The sequence below is a fragment of the Agrilus planipennis genome, unplaced genomic scaffold, assembly GCF_000699045.2.
Source record: "Agrilus planipennis isolate EAB-ADULT unplaced genomic scaffold, Apla_2.0 scaffold22, whole genome shotgun sequence".
NCBI lineage: Eukaryota > Metazoa > Arthropoda > Insecta > Coleoptera > Buprestidae > Agrilus > Agrilus planipennis.
This window is the reverse complement of record NW_020438874.1, coordinates 710,509-727,889: the sequence shown is the minus strand read 5'-3', so window position 1 is coordinate 727,889 and position 17,381 is coordinate 710,509. Positions and strand designations below refer to the sequence as shown.

The following is a 17,381-nucleotide window of genomic DNA, read 5'->3' as shown; positions in this document are numbered from 1 at the left end:
CATAAAAAGTTCGTGGCGGTCTCACCCCCATAAAAAGTTATGGGGGTTCAAAGTTAATAAATATGCCAATTTTTATACATTTCTAGGCATGCAAATATTTATATAGTCATTCTTAAACAATATTCAAAGGTAAAACTAATGAAAAATACATAAAAATATTGAGAAAGTTATATAAAACATTATTTAAATATCTTTATCAATAGGTTAGGTTAGGTTAGGCTAGGTTATCGGGTTTTGTTCCAGTGACCACCCTCTTTCGATCCCCCACCTCCACCTGCTTGAAAATAATCATTTTATTGAATTTTATTTGAATTATAGTGTATGAAAATTGTCAAAATAATCAACTTTCAACCCCTATAACTTTTTAGGGGGGTGAGACCGCCACGAACTTTTTATGGGACAGTGGTGAGGGAGACCTCCTCTTTCGAAACCACCCACCCCCAACCCCTTTGGGGGTGGGGGGCCACAATCTAGACATTTACCAAAAGTATAATCATTCTTCCCCTGTTTTTAAATTTAGTGTGAATCAATGCCAAAAATGAGGTGGAGAGGGTTAAATGTTATATATTATTCAAAAAAGTTTTTATTTTCAATCGGTGCTTTATAGTATTACCTTTGAACGACGACGTTACCGGAACGGCAACAATGATAAGAAATATTCCGCCAATACTGCTCGAATGTTTCGTTTCCTGCGAATCGTTGATATGCCTAAATGTGGCTGTCAGTTGGAAGGCCTGATAGGAGACAGTTTTCTCAACCACCCCGAAACCGGTCGTTTTGAGACCTTTGTATTTCCTCAAAAAGACGTAGAACGAGTTTTTCATATCTAAAACGAAAAGGTTTATTTGGGGAGGTGAATAATGGCCTCTATGCGGATGTAAATCACTAACTTTTTCCAGCGGAATCAGTCAGTGGAATTGTAATACCCGTAGTAACCTGAGCGGAAAATGTCTCTCTATCTTTGGGATGAACGAAATCGATGAAAGAACGACCCAACCACATGTCCTTCGGGAATCCTAATAAATTCGTGAGACTCGGCGTCGTGTACAGGACTACGCCGTCGTACATGGAAATTACGCAACAAAAACCTTCCTGTAAATCACAAAAACATCCCAAGTAATTACCCTCTTTGTCTACTAAACGTCAGTGGCGGAACAATGGGTAAAAGTGCACTCTCCTTAAAGTTAGCTCGAAATATTACAATACAGGCAACATAGCCACTTCGTTCGTGTTGTCTTTTCCTGCCGTAAGCATAACGGTAAAAAAAAACAGTTATGTTATATTGCTGAGGCAACTTTAAAGATTCATTCTTTTTTAATGCTGGTCACTAATTAAGTACTTGTTAATTATAATAAGAGCAAAATGTACGTTTTAAAAATTCTCCTAAAAAGTTATTTACGTTAAATATTTTTGTTTTGGTTCCTTAAAAGATGAAACAAACAATCTTTTTGATGCTACTTTCTAATTTTAAGCGAAAAAATATCCCAAACTTGGTATGAATTACATGAATAAAATATCCCCTAAGAGAAAGCGACACGTTTCCGAGAGAAAAAAAAAAAAGAAAAAGATATTGTACCTCTAAATCGTTACAATTGCTTTTGCCGAACGAATCAAGAGAGTCATCGGAACAAACGTTCGTTATTTCTTGGGCATTCGGCGGCTCCTGGGGTTGGTGATTTACGGGGATGCCATTATTCCAGTCCGTTATGTTTTCTGCCGGCGTCGTCTCTGAAATTTGATAATAAAAAATGCTCGAAATATGCTGGTTTCCTTAACAACGCACTATTGCGTTTCCAAAAATGTTCTCCGATATCTACTAATTCCATCTTCGTTTACAATTTCTTATCCAGAATAATGAAATTAGCAGTTAACAATGAAAATACAATCAAACAGTAACTCTTTTACAAGGGCCGATTACTACCAGACGTAGATTAAGCAGCATGCATATGTGAACATTGCAATTCAAAACAATATGTTGTCGTCTTGCCAAAAATACGTAACCGAAATACGCGTAGTGTAGAACCGACCTTATAAATTAAAATGAAGCTTACAGTCCCTAGGACTTGAAGTAATTATCGAAGTGGGCGGAGGAAAGTCTTAACAAACGCAAAACGCGTGTTTTCATGCCTAATATTTTCAACAATATTAAATATAATAGCAGTAGAAAATTAACCCTCAAAAATGCGATAAGTATGATTAATTCAGAAGCAAAGCATAGCAAATTAAGCAACAATAGAAAAAAATTATGTGAAGCGTGTGCTTGTGAAATATACCAACTTAGTCTGAGGATGGTACTCATCACGAGCAGTAAAACGTTTGGCACAGCACAAATCAGATAACTCTAAATCAAATATTCCTTCTTATTCTGTAATTGTATTCGTCTGCCTTATTTATGTTATGCTTAACTCTTAATCGATCTAGGATTAAGTAACGTACTCATTGATAAAATAGGTAATCCATAAACTTAAATTCAACCAACATTTTCGGGACATCTAAAGAAGGCTGTCGAAACGTAAAGAAACTTGAATAATCACCCGCACTTTTTTTCAACAGGAATTTATTATCTTCCATCACCAGCGGTGCCTTATATACGTCGCTTCTTGGAATAAGCACAATTGAAGTGGTTATGAAGATAACTAATTGTCGCATACTTTTATCTTTATAATTTGAATTTATAATATGATGATAACTCTTNACAATTGAACTATTATCCGTAATAAATGTTAACAGAAATAAATAAATTTAATTGTAACATTAAGATGAAGGATTATATTCAGTTGTTACCCGGCTGCAACTAAATAATATCTGTTAATTATTTTTAAAACTCCTTCCTTTTTTACCGTTATATAAAGACCATTCATCCGACAGGAGGGGATGAAATTTATTTTAAATGTACAGTTGATTACCAAAAACATGTCAGAGGGCACATGTTTTAAAGAACTATTGTAATACGTAAGAACATTGGTGTACTCTGCAATTTATTTAAACTATCGGACGTATATCGCGATTTTGACTTTTTTTGGACCTCATCAGCACACTGATACTATTTTTATTAATTTGGTTTACGTGTATGTCACGTATGTAAACTTAGACGTCGATTAAGTTGGACAAGTAAAAAAGTTAACTCTAATAAGTGAAATACTTCAGTAGATGGCATTAGATATATATAAATAAAAGATTCAAATTTTCGGTGAAATTGGTCAACAACGAAAATTTTTCAGAAGTGTACATCTCAAATAATTACAATTTCATCAAATATTTTGATATTTACTCTAATGTTTCGAATTTATTGATCTGTAAATGTCATTGACAATTTCTAGTGGTTCTTGTTGCTGTTCAATTGTTTTTAGACTTTCGTTAATATAATTAATTATTATTAGAAAGAAATGTATTTATTATAAAGTAACATTTTAATTTTCCCGTGTGTAAGTTTTACGTTAACCCACTGTATATGAAAAGTATTTTTACCATAAAAAATCGTAATCATATCAATGTCATTAGGTAAACGTATTAAAACCTGTATGTTTCGCAACAAAATAAATTAAGTATTAACTTCAGCATCTCTTTGTTTAATGCCAGACTTTTCCGAATTATATAAAAAGATCTTTTAATTCAATCCCATGAACTATTTCCAGACTTATTACCGGATTCTCTTCAAATATTTAATAAAGTCGACGTTATTTTTCTTGATGAACACGTGTAATTAAAAGTAAGTAACGGTAAGTTTGGTTTCTCTTTTCTATGAATAAATTCACGAGAAATTATATTATTTTACGAAAACTATGTTTTATGTACTTTGATTTCTAGATTCGCAAATTAAGCAAATGGTGCTACCTTAGACAAAAATTTTCAGTCGCCCTGCAGTCTCTCAGAATCTCTCAGTCTTTCAGCGTCTCTCACAGTCTTTTACAGTTTCTCAGTTATTGCCTAGGTATTTTTATGGATCTCTCAGTCTCTGTATGAGAGACTCGAACGATAAAATTGTTAATTCAGAGATTCGAGTCTCTCACAGAGAGACTGAATGAATAAAACTGAAAAATTGAGAGATTCGAGTCTCTCGCAGAAAGACTGGGATCTCTGAAATATGTGGAATTTAGAAAATTTTAACCACGTCTATCGAGAGACACCACTTATTGAGAGATTCGAGTCTCTCGTTCAGAGGGTGGATAAGAAAATTTTAACCACGTCTATCGAGAGACACCACTTATTGAGAGATTCGAGTCTCTCGTTCAGAGGGTGGATACGAAATGAGGATCTCACTATGAGCGACTCGAGTCTCTCGTTCAGAGACGCTAAACAGTTTTTTTGACAGTTTCTCGACAGTCTCTCTCAGCGACACCAGAGAGACGGAGACTCGAGTGTCGCCTTCAGAGACTCTGAGAGACTAAACATTTCTATCTCGGATTTAAACTTTCATAATTTCGTCCGGACAGAATTTATGTACTTTCTAGACAAATAGCTTTCTTTGTAACTTACATGCTGTCATCATGAGCTGGAGATACACTTTTTCCCTCTTGTTCCGAGTCCGGCCCTGTGGAGGGTTGTCCTCCTTCTTCAGAAGTTTTCGTACGAGGTTTGCTTTCAAAGAATCGATGAATATTCTCATTATAATTGAGCTGATAATAACTGGGAGGCGTTTCACTGGATGCCTGATCGTAATAATCATTGTGTGGCGAAACTTCCCCCAAAACGACGAACTCCCGGTCCTGGAAAAACAATTTTATCCAAATAATTCTAATAATAGGGCACAGAAAGCTGCTTAAACCGGATGCTTAGTAGTAAATTAGTATTTTGTCAGTCACTTTGTAACTTTGAAATTTGTGTTACAATATGACCGATTCTGAAAAGGAGCCATTACCAAAATTAATTTTTTAAAAGCATTATAATTAGGTAAATGATTTATAGATGTGGTTTAGGTAAATTAATTAATGAGCTCGGTATATGTATGTCCCATCTACTACCAGAAAATTGCTAATGCTAATTTATCACGTTATAACCAATGACAAATTAATCAGTTAGTCCATTATCTGCAGGGGCGAATTGTACGATTTTTACGTTTAACCACTTACTAGCATCATTAACTTCATATTATTATTTTGGAAAAACTAATAATCGGATTAACCGAAAGGGCGTCAACGTTTCCCTAATCATTTCATAGGTTCAGTATTATAGAATATCTATTAAAAAAAGACGGAAACAATAAAGTACAAAAATACCTAGATATATATTGTATTCATTTGTTCCGCTTATTACTCCAATACGAAATGACAAAGCTAAACACCAACGGTTCGTTTCCCAATACGAACTTCTTCAAGATTTCATGGGTCTCATTGTCCTTGTGTTATTATGTTTTTTTACTGTTTTACCGAGATGTGTAATGATTTTTTTTTATTATATTAACCGAACGAACTCTAATATTTGAACCAAACACCACTTAACTAAGAAAGGCATCCTTGAAGAGGCCTCGTACTGGTAGGCGAAACATTGATATAGTTTTTCAAAATATAAAACATTTTATACCTTAAATTGGCTTTGCATCATTTCAGTATGTTTTGTAAAGATTTTTTCATTTTTTTTCCCTGATTTTGTTTAAACCGAAAATTACAAAATCAACTAATCAAAACTTATGATCCAATAGTAAAAGTGAATTATTTCCCTAATTTTATTTTAAACTCATTATTGACATTCATGCATTACTTTTACAATTTTTAATAACACTATTGTCCGTTTTAATTTACATTTCCTTGCAATAATTTTTTTATATTTAAGATATTTGATTATTAATTATCTGAAAGTTTTGTTTTCGTCGGCTTTAAATGATCATAGCTGTACTGTAACGTTCCATATTTCGCACATTTGGTGAATAAATGAAAAAGTTAGAAGGGTGTTATTAACGAACTTACAAGGACACTAACGCTAGAATTTTCCGGCGAGTCAGTCTTGACATTCGGCCTGGCCACTTCAGACATAACTTTCTCAATAAATTTTGTGAGATCCTTACATCGTTTCGTCACTTCCTGTCTCGCTTCTTCCGTCGGCTTTGTGCGCTCCTGGAAAAAAATTCGTTCTCTCATCAAGAACAGACCATTTTTTTTTTAACGAAAAACTCCAACTGTCCTATTTATCGTTCAAACAAATTAAATTGCCTTAGTTATGATAAACAGTGCAACGACTATTTCTTAATCTTAATATGTTATCAGGCAAGTACACAACACGAAAGAATCCTAAGAGTCATGGTCCACCCCCTTAATTGCATAAAATTGTCAGAAATGATATCGTTATATATGACGACTAAATTGCTTGCCGTATATGAAAATTTATTAACATATTATTTTAAATATTATCTATACATATAATTAATAGAAATTTGAAAGTAGTATTTAGGTGTGTAGGTTGCAGGTACATATATCATATATCAATACATGATTTTACAAAATCTAAACTCTACAAATATCACAAATTTATTTGTAGGTCAGCAATTCTCAATGTGTGAGGCGCCCTTCTTATGGGAGGGAGATGATAAAGCTAAATGGGGTGCGCGAACATATCGAGAAAAAATAAAATGTTTATTTCATTTACTGAAATAAAATATCAATATATTTACCCATTTGTAGTAATTTGTTATCAAGCTAGAAGTAAAGATTTAGCACCAAAATAAAAGAAACTAATATTACAATTACAGTACGATTTCACTGAAACTTGTTTTAGAAGATAAAACGGGGAGAGCTATGAAAATTGTGGTTGAAAATTGGGTCAGAAATACTAGAAGGTACTACACTGATTCTGTTTAATTTTCATTAATACGAGTACTTTACGGTAATAATCATTAACTTTTGTTTGGCGATTTAAAACAATAATTAAAAATTGAATTAGGAATTCTGCTTCCACTTGAAACATTGTAGGTACTTGTTGATTTTACCTGGACCATATATTTAAACGATAAACAAAAAAGAAACGAATCGAAATGAAAGAGAAACCGTATTAACCGTATTTCTTGAAGGCCGGATAGGGACTTGAATGATAAAATGAATCGCTTTTTCCGAAACGCCAACATTCTGATATCGTTCCGTGTATTGGAGTTCCGCAATTTCTTTCCATTTCACGCTTCAATAAAATTTTCTAAAAGTCCCTTTAGAAAATGATATGTAATTTATGAGGTCCGAACCTATGCTTCATCGGAATGGTCGAGAACGCGAAGAAATCGTCGACGGATCGGGGTTGGGAGTCCGGCTTTCGCTGGTCGACCTGACCCAGCCGACCGAGATCGATTTGAAAGAAAGGATGAGAAACAAACGCCTAGTCCGTCGGGGAATTTCAGAAGTCACCGAGAACCGACTACGCCATAAAGGAATAAATGTACTTAAGCTACAGGCGAAAGATCAAAGGCTATCACATCTTTTCTAAAGATTCTCAACTAGGCACGCACAACTTTCGTTATAGAGAACGATGAGAAAAATGTACTTTACCAATTTTAGGAAAAATTTCATGAGATAATAACTAAAAAGTTGTTTAAATTCTTGCAATAAATTTTTTATATATAATAAAGTAAAATACATTTACTACTCTTTACACTTTGTGTAAAAAACTAATTTTTGTTATCATTTTTCGTTGTAACATGTTATCAAGCAACCGAATAAAAATATTTACAATAAACTGAAAGGTGTTTGTAAAATATTTTCCTGTTTATCTCTATACACAGAATCGACGTAAAAGAACTTATTTCACTTAAGACTGGCGTACTGATGAGGTCAAATAAAATCGAAGACGCGATCCACTTTTGCTAATTTCTACAAAAATGAATTCTTACTTGTTTAAATTTTGAAAATAATATTGAATAGATTCTACCTATACTTGATAAAAATCCATATCAATCAATAAAATAATGCAACAAGATTTTCACAAGATTGGCGAAACAATTGTTACTGGTGAAATAAAAGTTTGTAAAAATCATGTCTCATCAAATATTTAGAAGAAAACATTAATATTGGTTTAATAACAACTCAAGAAGAATATAGGAAAAGAAGGTCTTATTCATTAAAAAATTAACTGCATATACCGAATGTGATAATAAAATTTAAAGAAATTTGTCTTACATGATTAAGTAGCCTCAAAATTTCTTCCCTCACAATATCGCCCTTCTTCAGGATCTCTTCTGAAACGCTGTTTATCTCTTTTTCTTTACAAACGCCGAAAACGTCTGGATTACTGGGTCCCTATAAAATTTGTTTCAAATTTTTAAAATTAAAAACATATACTTTGGGTTTTGTAAAATCTAAAAGTAGTTTAAGGTCAACAGTCACGATAAACGTACTGATAGAGGGAACATATGATAAATTTAAATAGGTTTAACATTTACCCGATTTGATATTTACATTTTATCGAAATGACCTCTTTTTAGCCACTATATTAATAAAGTAAAATGTGATACGTTTGTTGTGGTAAAGTCAACATTAATTCAAACTGGTTTTAACCCTTCAAATTAATTTCTGTCTCAAATATATTTAAATAATTTAGGTGAATTTTATACGTTTTTCTTGCCTATAACAAAACAGCACGCTGACTGATCGAAAAAATATGATGCGCTATATTGTAAGTACGTACTTAAAAACGTCAAGTTGGTTCTTGCTTGTTCTCTAAAATGAACCACACTGAAGTGTGTGTAAAAACTTATAATTTTGAAAAAAATTATTTGTCAACATAATTTATCATATTTTTTCCTGACAATGCCATATTATTTTCAGACAAATGCAGCCACAGTAAATGTATAAAGTTCATCGATATTTTTCTAGTAGAATTCTCCTTTAATATTTTTTCAATACAAAGTAGCTAAAAGGGGTGAAATATTCATTGTTTGTTAATTGTTAATCTCCAACCAACGTTTCGCTTTTTTGGTCCAAACATTATCAAGAAGCAAATAGGCGAAACGTCGGTTGGAGATTACGTAACAAATAAATAACATTTCACTCTTCTCGACTGCTTCTTTTTGAAAAAATATTACTATCATCATTGGGGAATATAGTACAAAGGACGAATTCTTTCTTATTTTTTAGGGCGGAAATGAGAGCTGACTGATACTTGTCCTGAATGGGTCCTTCAAATGTTATAATAAAAGAATAAAGTACGAGACGATCTTTATAAATCAATATCTACGAATCTCTTGCTTTTAGTGATATTAATTAACCCTTTTGTGCTTGTAATATCTACTACTTGAGTGTTAGTTATCACCTTTAAGATGTTATGCATTCCTATAACGATTTCTAATTTTCTAGACCATGGGTTGAAAAAGCACGACCAGTCAGTCTCAATGGTAGCAAAACCACCGTTTTGGACTGCAAATCTGTAAGGTTTACTTCTATAAACGGCACCGGCGATCTGGCATTGGCTTAAAGCTAAAATGAAACTCTTCTGTAATAAATAGAAACTGAAAATTGTAACATTTATTATTCACCTGCTTCGTAAACCTCCTTAAGTAGTGGCATGTCCTCAGGATGATAAAAATCGAAAACGGAACGTCCTAGAATGTCCTGAGGCATAAACCCGAAATTTTTAACGATATCTGAATCCACGTATGTTACTGTACTAGCCGCGGTATGATGCATGTTGAATTTAGGAAGATTTTTCTCCTCGTTGGGTGCTACAAAATAACACAAGAATATATATGTACTGCTTATGAACAAACCTTTCAAGATTATAAGCCCCTCAGAGCAAATTCGTTTTATTTTTTTTTTTTTGCTAACGAATAATGAAACATTGTTTCTCAAAATTCTTTAAATTCATCTTATGTGAAATAAACTTAGTTCATTCATTATCCTTAAACAAGATTATCCATCATGTTTCAGAGTAAATGTAAAGTACAGTCGATTAATTTTGTTAGATTAAGGTTGATCTCCATTTATTATCATTTAATAGAGGAGTTTACAGACTCTTCAAACTTTGAACAACAATATTATCTTACAAGTTCTAGGACATTTAAATCAGAAATATTAGACAAGATGTAAATCAATTGTGTATGATGACGTTAAGTGTTTAGGTCAGGAATACACATATTTGTGATTGTATTAGTGTCAAAGCTCGAGGTGAATCTAATCGTAAAATTCTGAAATGTATATTATTTTAATTGAATAAAAATTAGTGGAATACCACCACAACGATATCTAGTTTATATAAATATATATATAAAAAAGTATGGTAAAGGTCTAGATGAGGAGGTCTCCCCCACCACTTTACCATAAAAAGTTCGTGGCGGTCTCACCCCCATAAAAAGTTATGGGGGTTCAAAGTTAATAAATATGCCAATTTTTATACATTTCTAGGCATGCAAATATTTATATAGTCATTCTTAAACAATATTCAAAGGTAAAACTAATGAAAAATACATAAAAATATTGAGAAAGTTATATAAAACATTATTTAAATATCTTTATCAATAGGTTAGGTTAGGTTAGGCTAGGTTATCGGGTTTTGTTCCAGTGACCACCCTCTTTCGATCCCCCACCTCCACCTGCTTGAAAATAATCATTTTATTGAATTTTATTTGAATTATAGTGTATGAAAATTGTCAAAATAATCAACTTTCAACCCCTATAACTTTTTAGGGGGGTGAGACCGCCACGAACTTTTTATGGGACAGTGGTGAGGGAGACCTCCTCTTTCGAAACCACCCACCCCCAACCCCTTTGGGGGTGGGGGGCCACAATCTAGACATTTACCAAAAGTATAATCATTCTTCCCCTGTTTTTAAATTTAGTGTGAATCAATGCCAAAAATGAGGTGGAGAGGGTTAAATGTTATATATTATTCAAAAAAGTTTTTATTTTCAATCGGTGCTTTATAGTATTACCTTTGAACGACGACGTTACCGGAACGGCAACAATGATAAGAAATATTCCGCCAATACTGCTCGAATGTTTCGTTTCCTGCGAATCGTTGATATGCCTAAATGTGGCTGTCAGTTGGAAGGCCTGATAGGAGACAGTTTTCTCAACCACCCCGAAACCGGTCGTTTTGAGACCTTTGTATTTCCTCAAAAAGACGTAGAACGAGTTTTTCATATCTAAAACGAAAAGGTTTATTTGGGGAGGTGAATAATGGCCTCTATGCGGATGTAAATCACTAACTTTTTCCAGCGGAATCAGTCAGTGGAATTGTAATACCCGTAGTAACCTGAGCGGAAAATGTCTCTCTATCTTTGGGATGAACGAAATCGATGAAAGAACGACCCAACCACATGTCCTTCGGGAATCCTAATAAATTCGTGAGACTCGGCGTCGTGTACAGGACTACGCCGTCGTACATGGAAATTACGCAACAAAAACCTTCCTGTAAATCACAAAAACATCCCAAGTAATTACCCTCTTTGTCTACTAAACGTCAGTGGCGGAACAATGGGTAAAAGTGCACTCTCCTTAAAGTTAGCTCGAAATATTACAATACAGCCAACATAGCCACTTCGTTCGTGTTGTCTTTTCCTGCCGTAAGCATAACGGTAAAAAAAAACAGTTATGTTATATTGCTGAGGCAACTTTAAAGATTCATTCTTTTTTAATGCTGGTCACTAATTAAGTACTTGTTAATTATAATAAGAGCAAAATGTACGTTTTAAAAATTCTCCTAAAAAGTTATTTACGTTAAATATTTTTGTTTTGGTTCCTTAAAAGATGAAACAAACAATCTTTTTGATGCTACTTTCTAATTTTAAGCGAAAAAATATCCCAAACTTGGTATGAATTACATGAATAAAATATCCCCTAAGAGAAAGCGACACGTTTCCGAGAGAAAAAAAAAAAGAAAAAGATATTGTACCTCTAAATCGTTACAATTGCTTTTGCCGAACGAATCAAGAGAGTCATCGGAACAAACGTTCGTTATTTCTTGGGCATTCGGCGGCTCCTGGGGTTGGTGATTTACGGGGATGCCATTATTCCAGTCCGTTATGTTTTCTGCCGGCGTCGTCTCTGAAATTTGATAATAAAAAATGCTCGAAATATGCTGGTTTCCTTAACAACGCACTATTGCGTTTCCAAAAATGTTCTCCGATATCTACTAATTCCATCTTCGTTTACAATTTCTTATCCAGAATAATGAAATTAGCAGTTAACAATGAAAATACAATCAAACAGTAACTCTTTTACAAGGGCCGATTACTACCAGACGTAGATTAAGCAGCATGCATATGTGAACATTGCAATTCAAAACAATATGTTGTCGTCTTGCCAAAAATACGTAACCGAAATACGCGTAGTGTAGAACCGACCTTATAAATTAAAATGAAGCTTACAGTCCCTAGGACTTGAAGTAATTATCGAAGTGGGCGGAGGAAAGTCTTAACAAACGCAAAACGCGTGTTTTCATGCCTAATATTTTCAACAATATTAAATATAATAGCATTAGAAAATTAACCCTCAAAAATGCGATAAGTATGATTAATTCAGAAGCAAAGCATAGCAAATTAAGTAACAATAGAAAAAAATTATGTGAAGCGTGTGCTTGTGAAATATACCAACTTAGTCTGAGGATGGTACTCATCACGAGCAGTAAAACGTTTGGCACAGCACAAATCAGATAACTCTAAATCAAATATTCCTTCTTATTCTGTAATTGTATTCGTCTGCCTTATTTATGTTATGCTTAACTCTTAATCGATCTAGGATTAAGTAACGTACTCATTGATAAAATAGGTAATCCATAAACTTAAATTCAACCAACATTTTCGGGACATCTAAAGAAGGCTGTCGAAACGTAAAGAAACTTGAATAATCACCCGCACTTTTTTTCAACAGGAATTTATTATCTTCCATCACCAGCGGTGCCTTATATACGTCGCTTCTTGGAATAAGCACAATTGAAGTGGTTATGAAGATAACTAATTGTCGCATACTTTTATCTTTATAATTTGAATTTATAATATGATGATAACTCTTTTTTATCATTTTTTCCTATTAGAATACTACAAATGTTACTTGATAATCATAAATCACTTTCTTTACTGAAGTGATCGAGATGCGTGTGCATATATAAGTGCTCAAAAACGTGTTAAAGTTAAAAATTTGCAAAAGCAGCTCTAAGTTTTAAAAGGTAAAACACAAACTATTTAAAAATGTTACAATATTTACAAGAAAACTTTGCCAAGACGCGACGCGTAATAAAAAGAAAATTTTTGGTTTTCTCCCATTAAGTATATAAAAATTAGCTAAATAATAAACTTACAAACTAGCAAAGAATAGTAGAAAATTCGCAACAAACTCGATAGATTTGCACAGGAGATATCGGTATTATGCTGATAAAATTAATTACTTTATACATTTACGTATAAAAATAAATAAGGTTTACCTGCAGTAGCTACACATTCGGGATTAGGGATGTTAGCTAAATCTATTTCTTCTTCGAGCTTTTGGATAGAGTTTACTGTGATTTCAGGTTCAGAAGTTTCTTTTTCAAATGCTTGAACAAAACAAAAGTTTTATAGTTGCAAGTCTTAGGAAAATTTCAAAGAAAGCTCATGCTTACGCCATCTATAGAAGAAAATTGGAATGATGATTTTCCCGCAATGAGTAACGATTGAAGTTAACTTCATTTGTTCGTAAAAGAAAACGGTTTCTGTTTTATAAATTTTTAGTTTCGTAAGCTTTTATTATTGTTAAATGTAAAGTAGTTAAACTTATCCAAAATAAATGCAAACAATTCAATTTTCAACTATGTATTTAATGAAATAATTTTTCAAAAATTCAACGATTTTAAATTGAATTTTCTTTTATTTTGGAGTAAATAAACTTTAGTAGAAAACCCATTGTTCATATCTTAATGCCACAAATTAATAATAACTATATTATTACTTACTGGGTGGTGCTTGAACAGTTCTTGTAATGGTTTTATTACTTGTAGTCGCATCTATTAAATCATTAGACGAATTGTTTCCTGCGGAAGCGCTAATGCCTTTTAATTTTTTCTTTTTATGTTCTTTATCCTTCGAATGTTTGCTACTACTTGCATTGCTACTGTAAATTATTGAAAGATACTTAACGATTAGATAAAACATACTTCTAGAATTAGTGAAGTCAAAAATCTATGCAACATTTGATCAAAAAAAATAATATCCTTTATAATATATTCAGGGCAAAAAATCTTTTAGTTCTACAATTATTTAATTCTAAACTATTTATGTATTTGTATTTCCATCACATTTTATAAAAAACATTTTCGAACAGTTTATAATTCTGTGGTTCTTAAACAACGTTAAGTCATTTAAAAAACAAGTCGGTTAATTAAATTTTCATGTAGGCCTGATTTACCTGCAAATGAATGCCAAACCGGAAATTAAAAATTACAACAACGTAACGCGAAACATAAATATTTCTGTTCTTTAAAAAACATTAGAACATCATCAGTTTTAACGTTTCTTAAGCCACAAAAGTCTCTTCATACTATTACTTTACCGAAAGTTACAAAAAAATCATATCATAAATACCTTATAAAATGGATAACAACATTAGATTTTCACCAACAAAATTTATTATTGAATATGATATAACAAAAATTGACGAAACAATTATTGTTGTTTTAATTTATTAAAAATCAAGTAAAATTATTTAAAGGTATACTTTTTTATACTCTAAATAGATACCAATAATTCTTCACAGTTTATTTGAATACTAAAATTATAATTTACGTATACAATAGATGATACACATTCTTTTCGTAATACATAAAACTAATTCATGAGTTCTTTTTCAACATTAGAAACTGAGAAGTTTTAATTTGAAGATTGATTAAAGTCATTAAAGAAAACATGTACGAAATTTGATTAATTTTGAAATTATAACAGTTAAATTAAACAACAAGGCTACAATAATTCAGTTGTACAATAATCCCTTTTAATAAAGTTTAAAATTGCTCTCTCTACACTAAATGATAATACGTATACTCGTATACATATTATAAAGAAGTTTTTATGAGTGTTGTACTTATAATTTAACGTTAAATTCGAAATACAATTGCATACTTTTTAAATTGGTTAATGCATAAAGGTGTACCTGCTGTTAATTTTTGAACAATTTCCTCCATATCCGCTACTACCGCTCGAATTACTTCTACTGAGGCGACTCTTGGAACTAGCACTGTAAAATAATATATAATTGTAAGCATTACCATTGAGTAATATACTGCGTAAGTATCGACCCAATTTTTATTGGATAAATTAAACCTATTGATCGATTTCATCATAAGTACTAGCTTAAAATTATTAAGATCGTTTAAAACTTTGAATCATTTCATAGGTCAACCCTTTAATGGTCAATATCTGACCAAAAAATCTGCAGATTAACTAATTTTTTATAAAAAAAAGGAAAATAAATTACCTATGACTAATATAATATAATTTGTACAAAATGTTTTTACTAGAAATGTGTGTTCAAACATCTTCTTTGTTTATTTATTATAGGACACATTTTCGTTAATTGAGCCGCACCTATACTGTTTTAAGAACGAATCACCCATTTTAATTAAATTTGAATTGACAAATTTATTTTAATTAATGTTTGCATAGAAAAAACATTAATACAGGCAATTGCAAGAACTATTAGTTGATCTGTATAATTTATTCTAAACAAGTAAATCTGATCTTTGGTTTAATACATTATAAAATTTAAATATTTTACATCATACCTCCTTTGGGAGTTGCTATTNCATTGTTATTTCGTTAACCATTCTTCCGATTTGAATGCTGTGAAAGAATATTTATAACATTAACTAAAATACCAAATATACCTCATTCTTTTTTTAATTTATATAGACATTATATGAAAACGTTTTAATTAATTTCTATTATTAACAAAATATTCTTGTCCGAGCGATAAAAATACAAACGTTTTCCTTTCTAAATGACGTTATTTTTAAAAAAAGGACTGACATTTAAAAGCGGATAGGACAACTAAATTTGAACAGGATGTGCTTATACAATCTAAAATTTACATTAATTACTAATATTCATGAAATTGAATATAAGAAGGTAATAAACAATAAACTAAATACTAAAACATAAACAAAAATAATAAGGAAAACACAATATCAACTCATGAAATTATTGATATTTTATTAAGTAAGTAATAAATAAATTGTTTTTTAAGATTTTAAAATAACGCAATTTCGTTGGCTTTGCTACAGTCATTTTATATATTATTTGATGCATCCATTTCTGTAATAAGTAAACTATTACCTTTGCTATACGATAATATTTATTTATTTTGAATATTCACAGCCAGGAACGTTTTTACATGTATAACATGCTAACATGCATGACAAAATCCAGGATTTACTACGACCAATAGATATGAATTTTCCAAAAAAATTTCGGAAAACGTAGTTAAGGAAAACCGTAAAAAGTAGACTCTTACAAATTTATTTTACGCAATATGTTTCGCCCAACGGTGACATCTTCAGGCACGAGTATTTACTAGTAAGTACTCGTGTCTGAAGAAACCACTGTTTGGCGAAACGTTTTGCGTTAAGTTTTTGTAGCAATCTACTGTTAGTGCTTCTTTTTATTTATTAATTATTGATTTTCGTCCAGTTAAGGTTGAAACGATTCGATAATAGTAAATTTTTCACTTGTATGTTTTCAGACCAAGCTCTCAATCACTCTTAATGCCACAAATTAATAATAACTATATTATTACTTACTGGGTGGTGCTTGAACAGTTCTTGTAATGGTTTTATTACTTGTAGTCGCATCTATTAAATCATTAGACGAATTGTTTCCTGCGGAAGCGCTAATGCCTTTTAATTTTTTCTTTTTATGTTCTTTATCCTTCGAATGTTTGCTACTACTTGCATTGCTACTGTAAATTATTGAAAGATACTTAACGATTAGATAAAACATACTTCTAGAATTAGTGAAGTCAAAAATCTATGCAACATTTGATCAAAAAAAATAATATCCTTTATAATATATTCAGGGCAAAAAATCTTTTAGTTCTACAATTATTTAATTCTAAACTATTTATGTATTTGTATTTCCATCACATTTTATAAAAAACATTTTCGAACAGTTTATAATTCTGTGGTTCTTAAACAACGTTAAGTCATTTAAAAAACAAGTCGGTTAATTAAATTTTCATGTAGGCCTGATTTACCTGCAAATGAATGCCAAACCGGAAATTAAAAATTACAACAACGTAACGCGAAACATAAATATTTCTGTTCTTTAAAAAACATTAGAACATCATCAGTTTTAACGTTTCTTAAGCCACAAAAGTCTCTTCATACTATTACTTTACCGAAAGTTACAAAAAAATCATATCATAAATACCTTATAAAATGGATAACAACATTAGATTTTCACCAACAAAATTTATTATTGAATATGATATAATCACAAAAACATCCCA

At 31.6% G+C, this 17,381-nt stretch overlaps 2 protein-coding genes across 14 annotated transcripts in view; both read right to left on the bottom strand.

The window, feature by feature from the left end:
* LOC108732907 (period circadian protein-like) overlaps positions 1-16,841 on the bottom strand; it is a 39,777-nt gene extending 22,936 nt beyond the window's left edge. For 6 of the 13 annotated variants that reach the window (XR_003232292.1, XR_003232295.1, XM_025980281.1 and 3 more), the window contains exons 1-8: positions 13,837-13,987; positions 11,118-11,319; positions 10,841-11,053; positions 9,449-9,634; positions 9,226-9,389; positions 8,094-8,213; positions 5,904-6,050; positions 4,477-4,706 (exon numbers count right to left, since the gene is read on the bottom strand). Coding sequence is in view for 11 of the 13 variants with exons in the window: in XM_025980281.1 (XP_025836066.1) it covers positions 4,477-4,706; positions 5,904-6,050; positions 8,094-8,213; positions 9,226-9,389; positions 9,449-9,634; positions 10,841-11,053; positions 11,118-11,319; positions 13,837-13,887 (1,313 nt within the window). In the remaining 2 variants the exon portion in view is untranslated. Of the gene's footprint in view, positions 1-4,476; positions 4,707-5,903; positions 6,051-8,093; positions 8,214-9,225; positions 9,390-9,448; positions 9,635-10,840; positions 11,054-11,117; positions 11,320-11,802; positions 11,955-13,329; positions 13,441-13,836; positions 13,995-15,029; positions 15,114-15,660; positions 15,675-16,674 lie in introns of those variants that run through there. The other 7 variants (XM_025980294.1, XM_025980317.1, XM_025980305.1 and 4 more) reach the window with 6 other exon arrangements.
* Positions 530-2,162, bottom strand: LOC112906381 (period circadian protein-like). The gene is made up of 3 exons (XM_025980365.1): positions 1,577-2,162; positions 891-1,092; positions 530-826 (listed from the first exon to the last, which is right to left on the bottom strand). The coding sequence occupies exons 2-3, from the start codon at positions 1,066-1,068 to the stop codon at positions 561-563; spliced, it is 444 nt and encodes a 147-aa protein (XP_025836150.1). The 5' UTR covers positions 1,069-1,092; positions 1,577-2,162; the 3' UTR covers positions 530-560.
* Positions 16,842-17,381: the final 540 nt, after the last annotated feature.